The sequence below is a fragment of the Schistocerca gregaria genome, chromosome 1 (assembly GCF_023897955.1).
Source record: "Schistocerca gregaria isolate iqSchGreg1 chromosome 1, iqSchGreg1.2, whole genome shotgun sequence".
Lineage (NCBI taxonomy): Eukaryota > Metazoa > Arthropoda > Insecta > Orthoptera > Acrididae > Schistocerca > Schistocerca gregaria.
The window spans coordinates 989,424,652-989,448,503 of record NC_064920.1 but is presented as its reverse complement, the minus strand read 5'-3'; the positions used below and the strand labels follow the sequence as shown (position 1 = coordinate 989,448,503).

General features: G+C 39.3%; 1 protein-coding gene across 4 annotated transcripts in view; it reads left to right on the top strand.

Moving 5' to 3' along the window:
- LOC126278095 (epidermal retinol dehydrogenase 2-like) overlaps positions 1–23,639 on the top strand; it is a 348,505-nt gene extending 324,866 nt beyond the window's left edge. For all 4 annotated transcript variants that reach the window (XM_049977953.1, XM_049977946.1, XM_049977963.1 and 1 more), the window contains 4 exons: positions 4,991–5,168; positions 15,307–15,554; positions 15,732–15,857; positions 22,711–23,639. In XM_049977953.1, coding sequence (XP_049833910.1) covers positions 4,991–5,168; positions 15,307–15,554; positions 15,732–15,857; positions 22,711–22,783 — 625 coding nt within the window. In that variant the 3' untranslated portion in view covers positions 22,784–23,639. The remainder of the gene's footprint in view (positions 1–4,990; positions 5,169–15,306; positions 15,555–15,731; positions 15,858–22,710) is intronic.
- Positions 23,640–23,852: the final 213 nt, after the last annotated feature.

The window sequence follows — 23,852 nt, the reverse complement described above, 5'->3', positions numbered from 1 at the left end:
GGAAGAACCTACAACAAGCACTCGAGTGGTAGGACACGACATAGGGGCTACTTGTGGGTTAGTCTAGGAGGTTTTGAGGGATGGCGGCAGACATCCGTTGAGTTTCCAGTCTATCCAAGACCTAAATCCTGTGGTGGATTATGAACACAGGGTAGGGTTTTGCCAGTGGTTTCTGCGACGTGTTGCAAGTAATCCCGACTTCCCCGCCATTGTGTTGTTCACTGACGAGTGCACCTTCCATCGGGATGGCCTTTACAGCAACCGAACGTTCATTACTGGGCAAGGGGAAATCCTCACGTCACGCGCGTCCAAGGACACCAGGAACGATTTTCGCTTAACATTTGGGCAGGTATTGTGCCTGACCATCTGACTGGGCTAGTCTGCCTACCTCCTCCAATTACTGGGGCAAATTACTTTCACGTTTTGCAAGAAACTCTACCTAGCGTGCTGGAAGATGTTTCCCGCGACATAACACTACGCATGTGGTTTCAGCTTGATGGGGCGCCCGTCCATAACAGTCGTGTTGTGCGTGGATATTTAAATGAACTCTCCGACAGCGGGGTAACTGGCAGAGGTGCTCGTAGGACATGGCCCCAACGATCACCAGACCTCGTGCCACCGTACTTTTTCCTGTGTGGATTCTTCAAGGTTCTAGTTCACCCACCCGGGCGCGAACCATCTAGAAACAAAGAGGAATTAATGGATCACGTTCAAAATGCCACCCATCACATCAAAACAATGCCAGGAATCTTTGAAAGAGTTCGGTAAAACTCTGTTCAACGTTACCAAGCTTGTATCGCGTCAGAGGATCGACAGTTCGAGCACCTGCTATAAGTAAACAATGTTCTAGGTACAAAGAAATGCCCTTTCCAGGGCTGGCACTATTTGTAAAAGACTTTCTGTATGCAAACCAACAGCTGTTGACAGTTTTCTTGCCAGTACGTCTTATCATGAAACTACAATGGATGTGTCAGGACTCCGGAGGATTCGCCTCTAGTAAATCGAGTGAAACAGAAGTAACATCCGGCGTTCCCCAAGGAAGTGTTATAGGCCCTCTATTGTTCCTGATCTATATGAACGACATAGGAGACAATCTGAGTAGCCGTCTTAGATTGTTTACAGATGATGCTGTCATTTACCGTCTTGTAAAGTCATCAGATGATCAAAACGATTTGCAAAATGATTTATATAAGATATCTTTATTGTGCGAAAAGTGGCAATTGACCCTGAATAAGGAAAAGTGTGAAGTTATTCACATGAGTACTAAAAGAAATCAGATACATTTTAATTATGCGATAAGTCACACAAATCTGAATCCTGTAAATTCAACTAAATACTTGGGGATTACAATTACAAATAACCTAAATTGGAATGATCACATAGATAATATTGTGGGTAGAGCAAACCAAAGAACGCAGAACGCTTAGAAGGTGCAATAAGTCTACTAAAGAGACTGCTTACACCACGCTTATCCGCCCTATTCTGGAGTACTGCTGTGCGGTGTGGGATTCTCATCAGGTGGGACTGACGGATGACATAAAAAAGTACAAAGAAGGGCAATTCGTTTTGTATTATCGCGAAATAGGGGAGATAGTGTCACAGAAATGAACCCTGAATTGGAGTGGCAATCATTAAAACACAGGCGTTTTTCGTTGCGACAGGATCTTCTCATGAATTCAATCACCAGTTTTCTCCTCTGATTGCGAAAACATTCTGTTGGCACCCACCTACGTAGGGAGAAATGATAATCACGATAAAAAAGAGAAATCAGGGCTCGCACAGAAAAATTTAAGTGCTCGTTTTTCCCGCGTGCCGTTTGAGAATGGAATGAGAGAGGAATGGTAGAGAGACAGCTTGAAGGTGGTTCATTGAACCCTCTCCCAGTCACTTTACTGTGAATAGCAGAGTAGATGCCAACCTTAGATTTCGTATTAGATGCCCATTTTCAAGTACGTTACTGATTCCAAATATGGTAAAGCAAAGATAAACATCACAACTTCTTAATGTTTCGATCCTTGGGTTAATGTAAAATTAGTTCAATGACCATTTTTGACAAATTAAGTATGGAATTACACAATTCAGCAATTACACTGACATGACTAAACACACCTAGGAAAAAAGTTGAATGTCAGCCTACTAATAGACTGAGGCCCAAAGTTTTACTTCTACATGGTGGCAATTATTGAAGTATGTGAAGTAAAATCTTCATAACTTCGCAAGTGTCTGCGTTAGGTTGTTCAAACTACATGGTTGGTGGTGAGGCATAATGGGAATTAGTGTACTCATGCTTGGTTTGGTTTAGCGACGAAGCTCACTTTCGTTTGGATGGGTTCGTCAATAAGCGAAATTGGCGCATTATGGGGACTCAGAATCCGCATTTCGTGATCGAGAAGTCTCTTCATTCTCAAAGGGTGACTGTGTGGCATGCATGTCCAGTCGTGGAATAATCGGTGTGATGTTCCTTGATGGCATGATGACTATCAAATGGTATGTGAAATTTTTGGAGGATGATTTCAAAGTGACCCTGATTTCGACACGATGTGGCTGATGCAAGACGGAGCTCGATCCCACCGAACCAGGAGAGTGTCTGATGTCCTGGAGGAGCACTCTGGGGACCGCATTCTCGCTCTGGGGTACCCAAAGACCACTGGCATGGGCCTCAATTGGCCGCCATATTCTCCGGATTTGAACACATGCGACTACTTTTTGTGGTGCTATATTAAAGACGAAGTGTACAGCAATACCCTCAAAACAATTGCTGAGCTGAAAATAGCCATTCAGGAGGTCATCAACATCATCGATGTTCTGCCACTTCAGCGGGTCATGAAGAATTTTGCTATTTGTCTGCACCACAACATTGCCAATCATGGCAGGTATATCAAACATGTCATAACCTAAATCCGAATATCTGTAGTGACGTTTACATGGTGAATAAAGTGTGTGCATGAGGTAGTTTGTGACTAATATACGTTTTTTTCATGTAGTTCAATAATTGTCACTCTGTATCTAGGAGTTATGGTATCATCAAAAAATAATTGAGTTATGTTTGTTCATTTAATGGTCTTTTTTTTTTTAATTTCTGGAGTTCCTAACTGGCTGAGTTTTGCCAACTTTTCTTCTGTATGTAATACTTCTACATCTATTATATATTTTGTTAAGGCAATGTTCCACAAAAGCTTGAATCAGACCTCTTCAGTCTCCAGCTTCTGTGATGTTCTTTAAACCTGGTTCAGACTGACCTCCCAGTCGGTCCAATGTAGCAAGATTGACACTCCCGGTATATGATCTTATAAAACTCATTTTCTGTGATGGCTGGTTGTTTGTCTTTTGCATTGAACAACCAAATACATATTGTGTGAGGGACATAGAAAAGCACAGAGAAACCCTTTACCCTGAAAATGTTACGTTTGTTGTTTGACATTTTCCCTAGAAAAGGTAATCTGCACCATTTCTCTTCCAGTTTGTCTGTCAGAAGAAGCCTTTGGACAGGAACATAATACAATAAAAACAAAAGCTATAAATAATGAATTTGACCCCAACATTATAGACAAAATTCTTAGTAAAATGATGAACAGCATAGATAAACTGGAAAACGAAATTTTTTATTTGAGTATATCAAAAGATTCACTAACTACAGCTAAAATTTCTGGAGGTAAATAATGTAGGCATATGCTACTATTTGCGTTACCTATTTTGAAGGCCACCCAGAAAAAAATAGTTTTCAGTGCATTGTTGCACTTAGGAGAAAGTACACACAAAAGTATGGAAAGTGTCAATACTGTGTGACTAGAGCAATATGTAAAGGACCTAGGTTGTCAATTCTTCATGGTGTTCAGCAGCAGCAAAAGTGGCACAAACTAATTCGCATGAAAGAAGAATGTTAGCTGTGGATACTGTCAAATTCACACATGAAGAAAGTGAACAGTAACTCCACATTGGTTCACCCTACCTAAAGAATATTTTTCTAAGCTTTTTGTAAGAATTTATCAGAAAAGTGCAGGAAAAACTACCAAAAGAACTTTGCTACACTATGGTGTGCTTCTCACATACAGACCAGTTGACACAATGTAATCCAGAAACTTCCAAATTGACTTCACAGCCCAAGTCTATTCCTGTGAGAGCTCACTCTCTTGACAAACCACAAAATAAAAGCAATTCATGAATAGTTTTGAGTTCCTGCTAAAATGACTGAATGCCTCTAAAACATATCTATGTGATCTTCACAAGGAGGCATATCGTGTAATTTTCACAAAGGTGCTCGAAATTTTTGTGTCATAGCTTGAGGAAAACTAGATAGGTTTCTGCCACAAACCATATTGTGTATAGATATCAAAATTGATGATGTCAATGGCTGAAAACCTAGTAGACACAGAACCATAGACTAAATGTAATGTTCAATGAGCAATGCCAGAATCGTCTCATGCAAGAACACATATAGAGTTCCGGATCAAACTTTAAGTTCAGAAAAGTGAGGTAAAATTGTGTGCTAGAACTGGCATAGTGAACATTTCTATGATGACAATTAACTACTGATCCACCCATAAGGCTGGGTATTATTTTCTAAGAAGACCAATGGCCTTCTTCATGTGACATGTTTGCTGCAGCTACCAGAGTTGTGGCAGCTGAAAGTGGAATTGAGTGTGTCACATGAATAATATACGTGCCACTCTGAGACAGTCTCCATATCACTGGTGTGGCAAGATACTATATCCCTCCTCCCCTTAACTACGCCATAGGGGTGGTAGGGGCCATAGAGTAAAGTAAAGACTGGCAATATTGTGGAGGGAGGGGGGAAGGGGGGCAGCTATCCACCTGATGGCTTAAATACAAAATAGTTTTCTTTGCCTGTGTCTCTGTTGGCCTCATCACTTTCTTCTGACTTTCTTTTACTGTACTATTTTCCCATAAGCAGTCTCATTGACAGAAAGGAAAACGGGTTTATAAGTTTATCACTTCTGATTCCAACGGTCATTTCTGTAAATTTTTTCAGATGTGATGTGTCAAACCGTGAAGAAGTACTTAACCTAGCAAAGAAAGTCCAAACAGAGGTTGGTGATGTCAGTATCATCATCAACAATGCTGGCATCATGCCTTGCCGACCTTTTTCGACATACACACCTGAAGTGATACGTCGCATCTTTGATGTAAATGTGTTTGCACATTTCTGGGTGAGTAAATTGAATTATTTATAATTTTGCTAATATTGGTTAATTATTTTGCCTTGTTATAGACATTAGACTGTTCTGGTTTTTCCTCAATGTCTGTTGTTGTGTAGAATATTCCTTTACCAGAAAAATATTTATGATTCAATACAGACTTTAGAACTAATTGTTTAATGATGTGCTTTACTAGTTCAATAAACTTAACATACATGAGCTCTTAATAAGCTTATTCACTTTATAATTATTTGATGTAAATAAAATAGAAAGAAACTTCCACATGGGAAAAATATATTAAAAGCAGAGATTCCAAGACTTACCAAGCGGGAAAGCGCCGGCAGACAGGCACAATGAACAAAACACACAATCACACACACAGAATTACTAGCTTTCGCAACCGATGGTTGCTTCTTCAGGAAGGAGAGGGAAAGACGAAAGGAAGTCGGTTTTAAGGGAGAGGGTAAGGAGTCAAGGAGTCGTTCCAATCCCGGGAGCGGAAAGACTTCCCTTAGGGGGAAAAAAAAGGACAGGTGTACACTCGCACACACACACCCACACACACATATCCATCCGCACATACACAGACACAAGCAGACATATTTAAAGGCAAAGAGTAAGGGCAGAGATGATATGGAAATATCAAACGGTCCCTTCCCTACAGCCTAGGCCTTCGAGGCAAACGAATCTGCTCCAGTCCTGAATCCCTCGACCATTACACCAACAACCTGAAAACAGCTTTTGCATCCCGCAACTACCCTCCCGACATTGTACAGAAGCAGATAACCAGAGCCACTTCCTCATCCCCTCAAACCCAGAACCTCTCACAGAAGAACCCCAAAAGTGCCCCACTTGTGACAGAATACTTCCCAGGACTGGATCAGACCTTGAATGTGGCTCTCCAGCAGGGATACGACTTCCTAAAATCCTGCCCCAAAATGAGATCCATCCTTCATGAAATCCTCCCCACTCCACCAAGAGTGTCTTTCCGCCGTCCACCTAACCTTCGTAACCTCTTGGTTCATCCCTATGAAATCCCCAAACCACCTTCCCTACCCTCTGGTTCCTACCCTTGCAATCGCCCCCGATGTAAAACCTGTCCTATGCACCCTCCCACCACCTACTCCAGTCCTGTAACCCGGAAGGTGTACACGATCAAAGGGAGAGCCACGTGTGAAAGCACCCACGTGATTTACCAACTGACCTGCCTGCACTGTGACACTTTCTATGTGGGAATGACCAGCAACAAACTGTCCATTCGCATGAATGGACAAAGGCAGACAGTGTTTGTTGGTAATGAGGATCACCCTGTGGCTAAACATGCCTTGGTGCACGGCCAGCACATCTTGGCACAGTGTTACACCATCCGAGTTATCTGGATACTTCCCACCAACACCAACCTATCCGAACTCCGGAGATGGGAACTCGCCCTTCAGTATATCCTCTCTTCTCGATATCCGCCAGGCCTCAACCTCCGCAAATTTTAAGTTGCAGCCGCTCATACCTCACCTGTCTTTCAACAACCTCTTTGCCTCTGTACTTCCGCCTCGACTGACATCTCTGCCCTTACTCTTTGCCTTTAAATATGTCTGCTTGTGTCTGTTTATGTGCGGATGGATATGTGTGTGTGGGTGTGTGTGTGCGAGTGTACACCTGTCCTTTTTTTCCCCCTAAGGGAAGTCTTTCCACTCCCAGGATTGGAATGAGTCCTTGACTCCTTACCCTCTCTTTTAAAACCCACTTCCTTTCGTCTTTCCCTCTCCTTCCTGAAGAAGCAACCATCGGTTGCGAAAGCTAGTAATTCTGTGTGTGTGTTTGTGTGTTTTGTTCATTGTGCCTGTCTGCCGGCGCTTTCCCGCTTGGTAAGTCTTGGAATCTCCATTATAATTGTTTGAGTTAGATCTACAAGAATGACAGCGGAAGTGACTGATAAACGATTATCAAATATCCTTGACATCCATTTGTTGTAGAATTAACATATTCTGAGCTCAAATGAAATGAGATATTCTAACAGAATGATCTCCTCCAAGCCTACTGGCATGGACTCTGAAAATACTGATAATAAGAAACTCAACTTGGGCTTCTCTCAGGGCATCATGAAAGACATGGATTAAGGCACTCAGATAAACTTCTGAAAAACATTTGACTCAGTACCACAATTAAGCTTGTTATCAGAGTATTGTCATGTGGGATACCAAATGAGATATGCAGCTGGACTGAGGCTTTCTTAATGGTTAGACACAGAATCTCATCTTAGATGGACAGTCATCGACAGATGTAGTAGTAACTTTAGGTGTTCCCTAGGGAAGTGTGTCGGGAATCTTTCTGCTGATGTTGTATGTAAATGATTTTGCAGACATTAGCAAGTCACTTCAGAATTTGTGCAAGTGATGCAGGAATCTATAAATGAAATACTATCTGAATAAATCTGGACAAATATTCAGTCACTTCCTAATTAGATTTCCAAATGGTGTAAAATTAACAACTCACTCTTAATGTTTAGATATGTAAAATGGTGCATTTTGAAAGATGAAAAAACTTAAATAACTTATGACTACAATAGCATTGACCCATAATTGAAATCAGTCAAATCATACACATACCTGAGTGTAGTGCATAGTAGGGACTTGAAGTTAAATGATCACATGGGCTCAAATGTACCTGAAGCAGGTGGCAGGGTCTACTTCATTTGTAGAATACAAAGAAATGCAGTCATTCTACAACAGATATTGCATACATAAAACATTCATCTGAATTGTCATGGAATATTGCTCATGTGTGTGAGCCTGTACCAAATAGAACTAACAGAAATAACGTAACTGGCAGAAGCTTTGCAAATTACCCCATGAAAGCCTACTTCTGATTCTAGCGGCAGTTTTATGTGATGGACCTAGAAATATTCTACAATTATCTACATATCCCCTGCAGAGGGACAGCAAAGACAAGATCAGACAAACTGCAACACACACAGAGATGTTTAAGAAATCGTATGTCCTCCGCTCCATAACTGGTACATCTGAATGTATCCTCTGCTGAGCAATTCAGTAGTTCAATGTTCTGTAGAGTATAGGTGATGATGTAGATGTAGTGGGGCATACTAACTTCTCCCCCTGCTTCAGAAAAAATAGAGTATTTTATATTACTTTGATGACACTGAACAATGATAAAAAGTAAAACATACTCTAATCACAGAAAGTAATGTCCATATAATGAATAATATAACATTTGTGCAGTCTCCCACAAAGTAATACTAAACTATTGCATCCCTTATGTGTGACATTACATTAATAATAAAAATGGTGTTTAGCACAATGGTAGGTATTTATTGTCTGACATCAGCATTAAATTATAAACTACTGTTCAAGTTTTTTAAGTCACTCCCTTTGGTTAAAATCTTAACCATTGTACTTTCTTGACAATCAGTGCAAAACTACTGTAAAGTACTAAAGCATCTCTAAACAGCTGTTGTGCAAATTCAGGTACTTATAAATGACTGAATGCTTTTTGGAATAACTTCTTAATAAAAAAAAATAATACTGAAACATTTAGTCATGTGGGACCAATATAAAATTTCTGTTGTGAGCTCTCTGAAAAAGAATACAAAGAATTTTCACAAAAGTGACAGGCACATATCTAATGAAAATATTGGAATTAAATTTGTTAATATCCCAAAATTGTGGAAATTAATGATACATTTGGTTCTATTTCATTAATAAATTATATTAAATAATCACTGTTATTGGAGTTTTGATTATTTCATTGAAATACATTTGTTTCCTCACTGGGAATGATAAAAGGATACAAGGCATTTCCCTTCCAGTCCATCCCTCCTCCCCCCCCCCCCCCCCCAAAAAAAAGGCCATGTCACACACATGAACTTATATTCATTCTCCTCATCATAAGTTAGTGACCAATTTATTTATTTATTTTTATTTGGTCCAGTGACTTCTTGTGTAGATATATTAAAAGTCAAAATATATGCACAGATAAATATTACAAATTTTTCTTATCATGACAACACAGAATGTTTCCTACAGACAATGTAGTTATACAATACACAAATATGAACACATTTAGACATAAAGCCAATACAGAAATTAATCATGATACACATTCAGTCTTAGTAACGTTTAATACATATGCAATAGATATGATACAAATGATTCCTATACACAATATAGCTAGACAATAGATACATATGATCAAATTTATACAAATTACTATACATGTTCGCCATTTTATATTTCTCAGGTAGAGATAGTATTTGCTAAGACTGGTAATTTTACTTTGGAGTGAGATACATTGTTCCAATTCATTTGATAAGAAATTTATTAACAAAGTACAAATTGTGGTTCATCACAATAGCTTTGGCCTTTACTTATTTATTTTGAAAAGGCTTTCTTTAATTATCATTTTATGGTGGATGGACGGTTATTATACAATTGTAGGACACTTTCCTGGTAGGCAGATGTTCTGACATGAGAGAAATGAATATTACTGCAATTTATTATTTCTTTATTATATACAGAGCTGTTTTGTTTACAAGCATTGAAAGTTGTTAAAATATTCCCTTACAAATACTATTGCTTCGTGTGTATACAAGCACAGGAGGTTGAGGACCTTTAATGTTTGGAAAAGAGAACAATAAGAATCTTTTCACTTTTTGTTGCAAATGATTCTAACATCTCATTTTTGTGTTTTGAATATAGTTTGGCTACATGGTGAATTTCCGCTGAATGTGCTTAATACCTGACTACAGATTGGAAACATGTGTGATATGCCTGCAGTACTGTTTCTCTATTACAGCTTGAGTCCAGTATCCACAGCATATAGCCAATAGATGACAACTGACTTGTTGGAGGCCAAATGTGTGTTTTCCATTTGAGATCATCCTACATATGTGTTCCCAAAAATTTCACGTCATCAGTCAGTTTTATGCTTTTGTTGTTTATTTTCAAGTGGAGGTGATTCTGTTGCTTATTATAGCATATTTGAAAGTTCATGGTGACAGTTTTTTCAGTGTTTATAATAAGTTTATTTTTTTCAAACCTGCATGACAGTTTCATCAATGTCCTATCTGCTGATGACTGAAGGTCTTTTTTATATGAACCTGTCATCAAAATGCTTGTGTCACCCACAAACAGAATTTTTCTTTGGGGTGAACATGCAGAAGGAATAGGATTCGAACTAATGCAAACCGTTGTCGCACACCACATTTCATGAAAGTTTTCCCTGATGAATTTCTGTTCTTATGGTGTGTCCAGTTGTATGTCATGTTCAAGAATAGCATTTTGTTCCAGGTTTGTGAGATATGATGTGATCCATTAATTTGGAAAACCTTTAATACCCACACTTTCTATTTTGTGTAGTAGAGTAGCATGATCTATAATGTCAGACGCTTTAGATAAGTCCAGAAATATTCCATTAGCCATTTCCTGTTGGTCTATGGCTTTCAGGATTGCATTTGCATTCTCATAAACAGCTGTGTCTGTGGATCTAGATTTCCAGACACCATGCTGATGGTTTGATAGTAATGAATATTTGTTTGTAAATTCCTGTAGCCCATTGTAAAAGAGCTTATCAAAGATCTTTGAGAGTGAATTTCAGAGGATCAACAATATACTTCCCTGTTAGTTTTATAATGCAGCCTGGAATATCACCAATACCACATGAAAGTTTTGTTGGTGAGCTCACTGCCAGTATGAGCTAATCTTGTGTGGTCTGTTTGAGAAACATTGATACTTTGAGAGGTGTGTTTCTAGATTGATAGTTTTTTTCTATAATCTCATTTGCTATATTGCTAAAATAGTCATTAAAAGTATTAGATGCTGTGTTGGCACCAGATACTTGTCCACTTTCCAACTGCAGGTTAATTCTTTTTGCAGCTGTCTTTACACTTGTTTCAGATCTGATAATGTTCCATGTGCCCCTTACTTTTTTTATGAGATAAATCATTTTTCTTTTTTTAATGAGGTCATGGTAGATCTTCTCGTATATTTTTGTATAATTTCTTATTTGTAACGATACAGGGTTGTATTTGCACTGGAGGTTTTTATGCCAGCTGGAAAGTCTATGTCAAAATAAGGCTTATATGTATCGTGAAAGTTACTACTGAACATTTTATTTGTATCTGTCTCATTGTTCACTTCATCCCATGCTTCTTGGCTTAGTAAGCAGCAGAAGTTTATAAGGTTACAATCAATATGTCCATAAACTTACTTATTTTTTACTGGTTGCCTTTTCAGTGAAAATAGTTTCATGATTGCTGTAGCCTGTATTTATTACTTCAGTGCCATATGGGTATCAGGTTTCTTGATGAACATTTGGTCTAAGGCAACTTCATTGTTTAAAATGATTCTTGTTAGTGTATATACAATGAAGTTTAGAATGAAACTTTTTATCATGTTTAGTAGTTCATCTCTATGACATGACTGTTTCAAAATGTCAATTTTGAAGTCACCACATGATCTTATTTTTGGTTGGTTCTAGAGTATTTAAGAACATTTCTAGGTTACATAAAAAGTCTTCAAAATTTCCATCAGGGCATCTGTACATAGTGACAATAAATACGTTCTTATCAGAAAGTGCAATGGTTTCTACTTCAGGATCCTTTTCTTTTATCCAATCAGGATTTGTTTCCGCTGCTCTAGACTTTAAATTCTGCTTTACAAATATGATTATTGCTCCATGTTTGTGACAAGACTGCACAATGACTTGCCTAGGAGGAAACAAGGAATGTTTAAAGTATACATTTGCTGCTTTCCTAGGGAATGTTGAATTATGCAGATGACATCAACATTTAGGTCAGATCCCAGTGGTACTTCTACTTTTTGTGACTTGTTTGTTAATGATCAAGCATTGTGATACATCATACTAAAAGGGGAGTGCTGACTTTGTTTTCTCTATTATTGTTATTTCTTTTATTCTTTTCTGACAAATTTCTTACCTTAGGTAAGGTCATATCTGTGCTTATTTTGTGGCTCATTGATTAGTTAACTGTATATGATTACCTAATGAGTAATAAGAATATGGATGTGTGCAATTAAAGCAGACAAATGAGAAAGCTAATAAGAAAAATTATCTTAAAATATTATGAAATGAAAAATTTAAATCCCAAAATGTAAATTGAGATGGTTACAACTGCATTTACCAGCAAAAAGCAGAGCCTGACTGACAGCAACTCCAAACAGATTAAGATACTTCTAGTTTTAAGTCTACTTTTCATCAACAGAAATTGTGCCTAGGATGTATGTTCTACTTCTACATTCTTACAGTTACTGCAATTTTTTCCTTCCAGTTATTTCCTACATGTTTTCAAACTGAGCTGAATATAGAAGTAATGAAACCACATGGTGTGCTATTAATCTTTCTTCAGTAATTCAGTTTAGTATCTGTGTATAAATATAGGGTTTGTATGAAAAGTAAAGTGACTGATTTTTTGCTGATGCGACTGTACTCCACAGAGTGCTCTCACCTGGGGGTAGGGGGATTGGTGGTGGTGGGTGTCTGGCCAAAAATGCATGGTGTGCCAGTCTCCTACGGACTCTTGTCTTGGCAGCATCATGCGTTGAGTGGACATGTCACAAAGTCGTAAGTCATGGTGCAACCTACAGCAAACATTGCACCATCAATTTTTGTGTGAAACTAGGAAAATTTGGTATGGAAATGTTGGATATGTGCCAGCAAGCCTACAGTGAAGATTGCCTGTCAAAAGCCCAGGTTTTCAGGTGGGTGATGAGCTTTAAAGATGGCAACATTGAGGACAAGGCCTGCTCCGGATGCCAGTCAACCAGCAAAACTGATGAAAACATTGACCATGTGCGCCTTTTATTGAACACCGACCATCGGATGAGTGTCAGGATGATAGATGCCGATCTCAGACTTGATAAAGTGACAGTGCGTAACATCATCACCAAAGAATTGTTGATGAGGAAGATCTGTGCCAAGATGGTCCAGAAGATTTTGTCAGATGTTCAAAAGCAGACACGTGTGGACACCTGCCAAGACCAGCTCAGAGCCTTGAAGCTGATCCAGAATTTTTAGATAATGTTATTACCAGAGACAAAACCTGGGTGTTTCAGTACAACCCAGAGACAAAGCTCATGAGTGCCAAATGGTGTACTGCAGTATCTCCATGTACAAAAAGGGCTTGCATGACCAAATCGAAGGTGGAAGTGACACTGTGTTTTTTGACGTCATGAGTTGCGCCCCCAGGCTAAATTATCAAAAGTGCTTTTTATTGCAAAGTGCTCAAGAGACCGAAAGCCAGGGCCCATCGCATGAGGCTAGCCATCGCTGATGATTGGAAGTTGCATCATGACAACGTGCCGAGTCACACCTGCTTCATGGTGGCCAGCTACCTGGCCAAGAAACATATTCCCCAGACTCCTAAAGGGCCATTGTGGCCTGCCAGACTCTTTTTGTTCCCCAAACTAAAAACTTGCCTGAAAGGACACTGTCATGGGACCCTGGAGAAGGTCAAAGCCACCATGACAAGGGCTTTGAAGGCCATCCCAGACTCAGTGTTCGTGGCAGCATAGGAAGTGTGGGAATCTTGCATTCAATGGGTTGTTAACTCTCTAGGGTCATACATTGAACAGTACTAAGTGGTTGTAGCAATATCTACAATGAATTTTGATTCACAAGCTCAGTCTCATTACTTTTTATACAAACCTTGTATAATTTATTTTTAACTTTCAGTTTTTCTTGAATATTAAGAGATTGTCCCGAAATGGGATTGTAATAAAGTCTCAATCCATTTATGAGAAATAATGGATGCATTTACTTAATACATAATTATAATATAGTTCTGTGAAAACATGAGCCTACCACCACCAACGTCACCATCACCACTGCCAGGATAATCAAGAAGAATGCTTATGCTAGAAGGGTACATTTGGCTGTTGTTCGTGGCATGATTGCACAGTTTATCTCACCTGCGTGTCCAACAAGGGTCCACTCAGAAATTTCCCAAGGCAGCACCATTAAGAGCAAACATGTAGTTATTTGTCAGTAAGTTCCAAATAAATGGAAACATTGCTGACGAAGAACATTGTAGGAGACCTCTTGTACCACAAGAGACCATTCAGAAAATTGGAGAAGAAATGGATAGAAGTCTGAATCAATCAACTCTTTGTTAATCAACAAATTAGACATGCCTAAATCAATGATTGTAAAAGTTTTGCACTTTATGCTAAAACATTCATTATTACATTAAAGTGCTTCACAAATTAGACTATGAAGATGATGCAGCTTGCCAAGCTGCATGATAAGATGTGACAGAATTTTTTTTATAGGAAACATTTACCTCCGTATGCTGGAGCAATTCCTGAAACCATAGTTTCAGCAAGAAGTCATTGCTGACACTGTTGTGTTCCAGCAGGATGAGTATTCCCCTCATTTTGCTCTTATGGCAAGGGAGTGCCTAAATTGAAGAGTTGCCAACAGATGGATTGGCAGACGTTCAGGAAGACTGTGTCTATAATGTCCTCATGATTTGACACACTTGAATTTCTGCACTTAGGTGTACATAAAGTCAAGAGTGCACAAAACAAAAATAAGGGATCTCCAGGATCAAAGAGCTTGAATCAGAGATGCAGTGTTGGCTCTTTGACAAGGTATCCTTCAGAATGAATTCAGATCTGTTCTACAACAATGGAAGCACTGTTTCCAAATGGATGGAGGCCATGATGCAGTGAAATGAAAATGTATAACATATTGGCAATAAAAATACATGTATATTATATATTTGCATTCATTATTTCTTAGAAACAGGTCTAGACTTCATGACTGCTCTGTATAGATATTTGAAAAGGAGGAAACAAAGATTATAGAAAGGCCATTGCTTGCACTTGTGATACGTAGATCAATGTAAATGCAATTAGGACTTGAACATTTTGTAGATGTTAAGCATAGTGATATCAGAATGTTTTGTTATTTTTAAAGACTAAAATAAGAAATACCTTTAAGTGACCTCTTCCACTTTTTTCCAAGTAGTTAGTTGTACTTGAAATAAAATAGAATGAGTGTCATTATTCAGTTCTCTCTGTTAACACATGAAGTGTGTTAAGTCAGTCTCAAGACATGATTTCCCCTTATTATGGGCTACTTCTAAAAGTAATATTTGGTATTGGTTAATTTTGTTTCACAGATCTTGGAAGCATTCTTGCCACGTATGATATCAAACAACCATGGACATGTTGTGGGTCTCTCTTCTATGGCTGGTGTAATGGGTATCACAAATTTGGTACCGTACTGTGCTAGCAAATATGCAGTTCGAGGGATGATGGAGGCTTTGTCAGAAGAACTGCGGGAGAACTTGAAGAACTCTCAAATACATTTCACTACCATCTTTCCATTTATTGTTGACACTGGCCTGTGCCAGAAACCACGTACCAGGTATGTGATAAATATAACAATATGACAGTATGAAACAAAAAAACTTAGCAAACTTTTTTGTATCTAGTAATGTTTTAGCCAGAGAGTGTAGTTTTTCCGCAGTATAAAAGTAACTATCAGATGGTTTATGTACAAAGTTGAATTTTATTTTATGTTTTTATTAATATTATGTTTCAGGTTCCCCAGTCTTCTAGCTATAGTACAAATTCCAAAAGCAGCATCAGAAATTATTAAGGCAATGAGGAGAAACTACAATGAATATTCCATTCCAAATGGGCTGTTGGACTTAAATCACTTCCTCAGGTATGATCACTTTCTTTCTGAGAGATGAGTTAAAACTTTTTACAATAGAAGGATATCTATTTATTTGTTATTTACCCATTCTATCTGACAATTTCCTGCTAAGAATACTGAATGGGCCATACAGTTTCTCAATTAACTCATAATCAGTAAAACAACAATTATATTGGCACAAAGAACTAAATTAACTGTAAAGTTATGGAATACTAAACAAATATTTAACTTGGTTATTTTAGACAGTCTTTGATAAATTCTTGTACTGTATAGAAACAGTTCTTCTGAAATAACATTTATTACTTTTGCTCTGACTTGTTCTCTATTCAACTTAAAATATATTGATGGCTTGATGTATTATAGAACAACTTTGATGTACCTTGTGCTGTGGTGCCCTTTACATAGCCATTGACTAATTATAGATATGTCTGTTGAATGACAGAGTGATGATAGTAGAAGTTATTTTTGGTAAAAATTGTAAATCTACGTGAATAAAACACAGCATTTTGTGAATATAAATACAAGGCACTGACTGGAGACTGAGCTCCCAGAAGTGGTGAAGGAGAAAGACACTTGTCTCTTTATATTAACTGCTGACTTCTGCGTACTAAATATTCCCACACCCAAAAACAGAGTGCAATAAGTAAGTGTTAGATACACAACTGCAAATTATGCACATTTTAATGTTTGAATGTCTTATTTAACTCATGACATTAAATTCACGGCAAAAACTGCCCAGTCTGTTTACTAACTTCCTTACTGTATATGTCCCACCACAGTCTGTCATCTTTCGACCCTCAGAGGAACTTAGTTGTTACCTCTCAGTTTATAAGGCACATTTACAAATCTGCCCTCTATTCTTGACGAACCTATGTGATGGACAAAAATTTACGCACTGTTTTGCCTTTAAGCAGTTAAGTTACTGTTACTCTTTCATACTATGTGTGCATTTTTATGTTAAAGAGGCTTAGCCTTTGGCAGTATCTCTGCTTAACAGCTTAAACCTGCTTTTCACCAGGGGTAACCATCTTAGATACGTGTCAGTTGTCTTATTTTGTAGCTCCCCTAACCTCTCTTGGCTTGTTCTTGCATCTTATTAGTGAGCTAATTATTACTAATGTCTCTCACTAGCATAAGAGTTCCAAATATAAACACCTATTGTGTACACTGTTGTGATCAATAAAATTTGATTCTACATTGTCTTTGTAACCTTTTTCCAATAAGCATTGCAGTTTTGTCTATTAGGAATTTTTTTTCCTTGTTTATAATGTATTTTGTCCTTTCAACTCTCCCCTTCATTGACATCAGCCCAAAAAACATTTCTACTGCTTTTTTGTGTAATACACTCCTGGAAATTGAAATAAGAACACCGTGAATTCATTGTCCCAGGAAGGGGAAACTTTATTGACACATTCCTGGGGTAAGATACATCACATGATCACACTGACAGAACCACAGGCACATAGACACAGGCAACAGAGCATGCACAATGTCGGCACTAGTACAGTGTATATCCACCTTTCGCAGCAATGCAGGCTGCTATTGTCCCATGGAGACGATCGTAGAGATGCTGGATGTAGTCCTGTGGAACGACTTGCCATGCCATTTCCACCTGGCGCCTCAGTTGGACAAGCGTTCATGCTGGACGTGCAGACCGCGTGAGACCACGCTTGATCCAGTCCCAAACATGCTCAATGGGGGACAGATCCGGAGATCTTGCTGGCCAGGGTAGTTGACTTACACCTTCTAGAGCACGTTGGGTGGCACGGGATACATGCGGTCGTGCATTGTCCTGTTGGAACAGCAAGTTCCCTTGCTGGTCTAGGAATGGTAGAACGATGGTTAGATGACGGTTTGGATGTACCGTGCACTATTCAGTGTCCCCTCGACGATCACCAGAGGCGTACGGCCAGTGTAGGAGATCGCTCCCCACACCATGATGCCGGGTGTTGGCCCTGTGTGCCTCGGTCGTATGCAGTCCTGATTGTGGCGCTCACCTGCACGGCGCCAAACACGCATACGACCATCATTGGCACCAAGGCAGAAGCAACTCTCATCGCTGAAGACAACACGTCTCCATTCGTCCCTCCATTCACGCCTGTCGCGACACCACTGGAGGTGGGCTGCACGATGTTGGGGCGTGAGCGGAAGACGGCCTAACGGTGTGCGGGACCGTAGCCCAGCTTCATGGAGACGGTTGCGAATGGTCCTCGCCGATACCCCAGGAGCAACAGTGTCCCTAATTTGCTGGGAAGTGGTGGTGTGGTCCCCTACGGCACTGCGTAGGATCCTACGGTCTTGGCGTGCATCCGTGCGTCGCTATGGTCCAGTCCCAGGTTGACGGGCACGTGCACCTTCCGCCGACCACTAGCGACAACATCGATGTACTGTGGAGACCTCACGCCCCACGTGTTGAGCAATTCGGCGGTACGTCCACCCAGCCTCCCGCATGCCCACTATACGCCCTTCCTCAAAGTCCGTCAACTGCACATACGGTTCACGTCCACGCTGTCACGGCATGCTACCAGTGTTAAAGACTGCGATGGAGCTCCGTATGCCACGGCAAACTGGCTGACACTGACGGCGGCGGTGCACAAATGCTGCGCAGCTAGCGCCATTCGACGGCCAACACCGCGGTTCCTGGTGTGTCCGCTGTGCCGTGCGTGTGATCATTGCTTGTACAGCCCTCTCGCAGTGTCCGGAGCAAGTATGGTGGGTCTGACACACCGGTGTCAATGTGTTCTTTTTTCTATTTCCAGGAGTGTATAACAATTACTTATTGTGAAGTTCACAAATATATTACAAATTGCTTGATTTTAAACACTAATGAGCAAAAAATCCTCTTGAAATCTATTTGGTTGGCCTTCCATCCATAAATTAGTACTTTCAATGTCTTAAAATTTAGAATTTCTTCTATAATAGTTTCAGAGTTCTCATCAGATATGGGACTGACTGATATTCCCTATAGCTTCCAAATTCATGCCTACTTCCTTGTCCAAAAATGGGTGTACTTTACTCTCTTCCATTTTATTGTTTTTAAAACTTCTGACAGTGTTTTTTCAGCATTTTCTGATTTTTACCATGAATTTCATTCATTTAGTCTGTTTTATTATGTGAAATCAATTTATTTGCTGCAGTTAAAAAGTATTTATTGTATCTTAGGTATCTGCATTCACTTCTCCAACTTTTTGGAGAGGACTGCCTTCTGTATATCGTGAAATTTGTCCTGTTCATTTTTTTATTATCATCTTCAGCACACTTCTTTCATTTATCTCTTACTGCTCTTACTGTCTTGGTCACCTCATGCAAACCATAACAGTTTGTTTCAGCACAAAATTGTAGTACTTTTGGAAAGCTTTATTCATTCTTTCACATTCTTCTACTCGTAGAGTAAATAATACTAAATGATAATCTGTAATACTGATACATGCTGGAGCATGTGGCATTGATAGAAGTAAAGTCTTGGAAAATAAACTTAGAGTAAAAGAAGGCTGGGTGGAAAAGAATTAGGCCTACATATTACATAGACAGGGAGAACACACATCAATTTAGAAGAACGAACATGACTGTCAGAAATATGGGTAGATGGAAGAAGGAGAGGTTAAAAATGAAAAGGTGAAAGGGGTTAATAAGGATGTTAGTAACTGACTGTCCAATACTATATTCATTAAAAGTACAAATAAAAGAATATAGTTAGACCTTAGGAGTCATGGTAGTGATCAGTGTACTGAAGTTTTTCTCGCTCTTCTTGATTACTGTCATCCTTTTCTTCTTTTCATCAGTTTTCCTTGGTACTTTCATCATCATCATCATCATCACCATCATCATTCCAACTAATTCAGTGGGTTGACAAATGAGGCTTCTCCACCAGTCACGGTCATTAACATTTTAAATGTTCTGGACGTGTTAATGTGTGCACCTTTGTACCCATTCCTGTGTGCTCTGAACATTCAGAGCACACAGAGCCAGGTACAAAGGCGCGCACATTACAACGTCCAGAGCAGTTAAAGCGTTAAACTTCACTCCCTATTAAATGCTGTCCCAGGTATATCCTCCTTGCATGGTGTTAGATTTCACCTTATTCTTGTACCTAAGTCTTGATCCTTCATCTCTGAGTTTCAGATCGCACATTACTCTTTGTAGTCTATCAGCATCCATGCATCGTATATGTCCATATCATCTCACCCACGCAACGTTATTTTGTCTCACAGTCTTAAAATTTGAGCCTGTTTCAGGTTTCCACATTACAGGGGTCTGTCCCTCCATGTCTTTCTGACTATGCTACGGATAAACCCCTTTACAGCTGCCTGAATTTTGCTGATATCTTTACTTCTCAATGTTCATGTTTCAAATCATATCTCAAAACTGGAATGTAATAAGATTCATAGATGATGCTCTTACATTTTAGTGGTACTTTCTTGTTTCATATTAGGTCCTCAACTGTTTGATAGAAATTACAACCTGCTTGGATCCTGTGGGTGATTTCTTTGTCTTGTTTTCTTTGCCGTCATTACTTTATTTCTGTTTAATTTCCCTCCCCCTCCTCCCCCCCCCCCCAATACCAGCAGGGGTGAATTCACACTACCCTTCTGCAGTTTTACAAAGCCTTGATACAATCCTGCTTTGGTTATGAGAGTCTGGTAAGTGTTTTAGCATCACTATCAGCCTTGTGGATACTGGATCCAACACACCACTGCAGGTTTGACTTGCAACACAAGCCTTTCAAACTAGCCCTGTGAACAACTTACTTGTGGAGGGTGGGGTCCCTCCATTATAGATTAGGGGCCAACAACAGTATGTCAATTGTGCTACTCATGTTCACAGCTCCCCTAAGCATTCACACTACCTTCTCCTCTTTCCAATCCATCCTGCAATTCATTTCCTGCAACAATCGCATTCCACATCTGGTCCCTCATCTCCTTTTGTTTCCTCTTCCACCTGTCCTCTGGACTTGCTCACCTCTGTGGTGCATCCCTTGGACACAGTTTTGTCTTGACCTATCACAAAGTCTGAAAGACTTGATTCCTCTTGAGGCACTCTGTCACCAATTTTTCTTAATCCTTGGTGCATTCTGGGGTTCAGAAGTAGTCTTTCCTGATGGCTCAATGGTTGCCTGTCAGGTGGGCTTTGCTTTTATTTACAGAGGACATATTGATCTGTGCTCCTTGCCAGATGGCTGTAGTGCTTTCACCATGGAGTTGGTAGCCATCTCTCATGCTCTTGAGTGCATCCATTCCTGCAGAAATGGGTCCTTTCTCACCTGCATCAACTCCTTGAGCAGTTTGCAAATTCTTGACTGATGTTGCCCCTTGCCACCCCTTGGTCATTGCTACTCAGAATTCCCTGTATGCACTACAGCAATGTGGATACTCAGTGACTTTCACCTAGGAACATGGCCATGTCAGGATCCCAGGGAATGAACTCCTAGATACCCTGAAAAAACTGGCTACTAATAAACTGACTATTGAGACTGGTATTATGCCAACAAGTTTTAGCAATCTGGAATACAGAATGGTTCAGTCTGCTTTACCAAACAAGCTACAGGTGATAAAGGATACTATGAATTTGTGGAGGTCCTCCTTGCAGGCATCTTGCAAGGAATCTGTGGTTATTTGCCAGCTGCACATCGACCATACTTGGCTGACTCATGGTCATCTCCTCCATCATGAAGACCCACCCATAGTCATTGTGGTTCTCTTTTGATGGTGGTCTATATTTCGCTCAACTGTCCCAATATAGCCACCGTGCAGCAGACTCTTAATCTCCCTTACTCTCTATTAGGAGATGATGATGCCTCAATGGCTGACTCAGTTTTATATTTTATTTGTGAAGGAGGGTTTTACCACTCTGTTTGAGGCAGCGCCACTTAATGTTATCAGCCCGCTAAGATGTCGGCAGAACACTCTGTGGCCTCCTTTGTCCAGACTGCGCTGCCACTGACTGGGCTTGGTGGTCCAGCCTGGTCCTGGCCCTACCTTCTCTTTTACTGTTCTTCTCCCTTCTCATGTGGTCTTTACACTTGTTCATCTCTTGTCTCTCTATGCCTCTCTTGTTATGTTTGTGTTGTTAGTCTTTCCTATCTGAGGGGGGTGCCACTGGTAATTGGTATGGGCTGTGGGGGGCGGGGGGGGGGGGGGGGGGGGGGAGGTGCATGTCCCATCAGTGCACTCTGTCTCTCTTTCTTCTTTTTGTCTCTTATCCTGCCTTAGTTCACCTTTTGTAGAACTCGGGGTTTTCTTCCCCTGGGTTTTGCATGGTAGGCCCTCCTGATTTACTGTGATGTAGACCTGTCTGTTTGAGTAAAAAGGAACTGGTGACTTAGTAATTTGGTCTCTTTAACCATCCAATCAACTATCTAATCTGCCTTCTCAACACTCCACTGTGTCAGACAGTCATTCATATAGTATTTATTTTCCATGATGACACATTACAGTGCACTCTTCTGCAGGACACATGATTTCTCTTCATAAAGCCAATGCTATAGCGTAGTGTACCCAACTCCTACTCTCAGAGGTGTTGATACAATATGACTTAGAGAACAGCATTGTGATTTGCAAAGATAAGATGTATCCCTCAGTACATCTACTGCTAATGTACTGTGCTCCCCTATATTTGCGTAGCTTTCTCCTCTGGGTGTCCACAACATATCACTTAGTATGGTTTTCACTACACTCAAGAATCTAGTTCTATTAACCATCACTTAAATTCATAAACAAAAGAAATAAGTTGTTTATTTTTAAACCGTTTTGCATGTAGCTCATTTTATTGTGCAGAAATTATTTTAACTTTTAAATAAACTTTTTATTTATAATATTATATAAATAGAGAAAAATATGAAATTCTTATTTTTTTTAAATTTTAGGTTGCTGCCACTGAAAGCAACAAACACAATTAAGGATTTCGTTGACAGTGGAGTGGGTGCCCATGATGAGTGAATAATCAGAAATAAAACAATATGTCTTCAACTAGCAACTTGGATGTCATTCTTGTACAATAATTGTAGGAATGATTAATTTTGTATGTAAATACCAGACGTTTACAACACAGAGACTTGAATAAGTGAGCTTCGTGTCAAAATGTGAATATTGACATGTACATAGGCTGTTGTATAGAAAACATCAGATATTTTACAGTTGATTTATTGTGTAGTCTTTTTCTATTACCAAATCACTTACATATGTGGAGTTCAGAAACAAAATTCTAATTTTCTGTGATTCCTTGTTAATTTTTGTGAAATATTTGGCACAAGATAGGGAAAAGATACTTTTTCCCTTGCCAACAGTAACACATGTTGTTGCAGTTATTGGTACATTTTACCAACAAGAATAATGACCAACTTTTGCTGTGTGCTATTTACAAAAAAGCAGAACTGAAAGACATCCATAGCAGGAAAATCAAATGAGATTTTCCAGTAACAGATGGTACCCCTTATGAATAAAAAGTATTTCTGTTCTTCATAAAAGTATGGTGATGAGTTAAAAGAAATTGAAAAGACTTCCACGAATGCCAAAAATAATTTAAGGGAAACACGTGTTCCAACAGCATTTATTTCTCTCTCGATTTTGTACAACAATTATAGAATTTTTTTGATACAACACCACAATAAATGTAATTGTGTAAACTTACAGATAAACATGAGATTTTAAAGTGAGTGTCTATTTGTCTTTGCACAGTGTACAACAATAAATCATATATATTTTTATATATGTGATATTCTGTAATATATAATGGCATTTATGTTATGCAACAAATATGTATTTTTGTACTAGAATACAACATTCTTGCCATCAGTGCAATGTTTTGTGTCTGTATGTGTTTGCAACCCATTTAGGACTGCAGAAAGTACTTAGAAACATTGCATGGCCCTCTTCTGTGACCATATTTCTTTCATTATTTTGCTGTTAGCTTGTTCCCTTGCTTCAGAAAACGTTTCCCCTTTGTTTCCATGTGTTAATGTGTATATAATGTGTACTATTTGATCTTGTGGTTCAACACTGTTACATT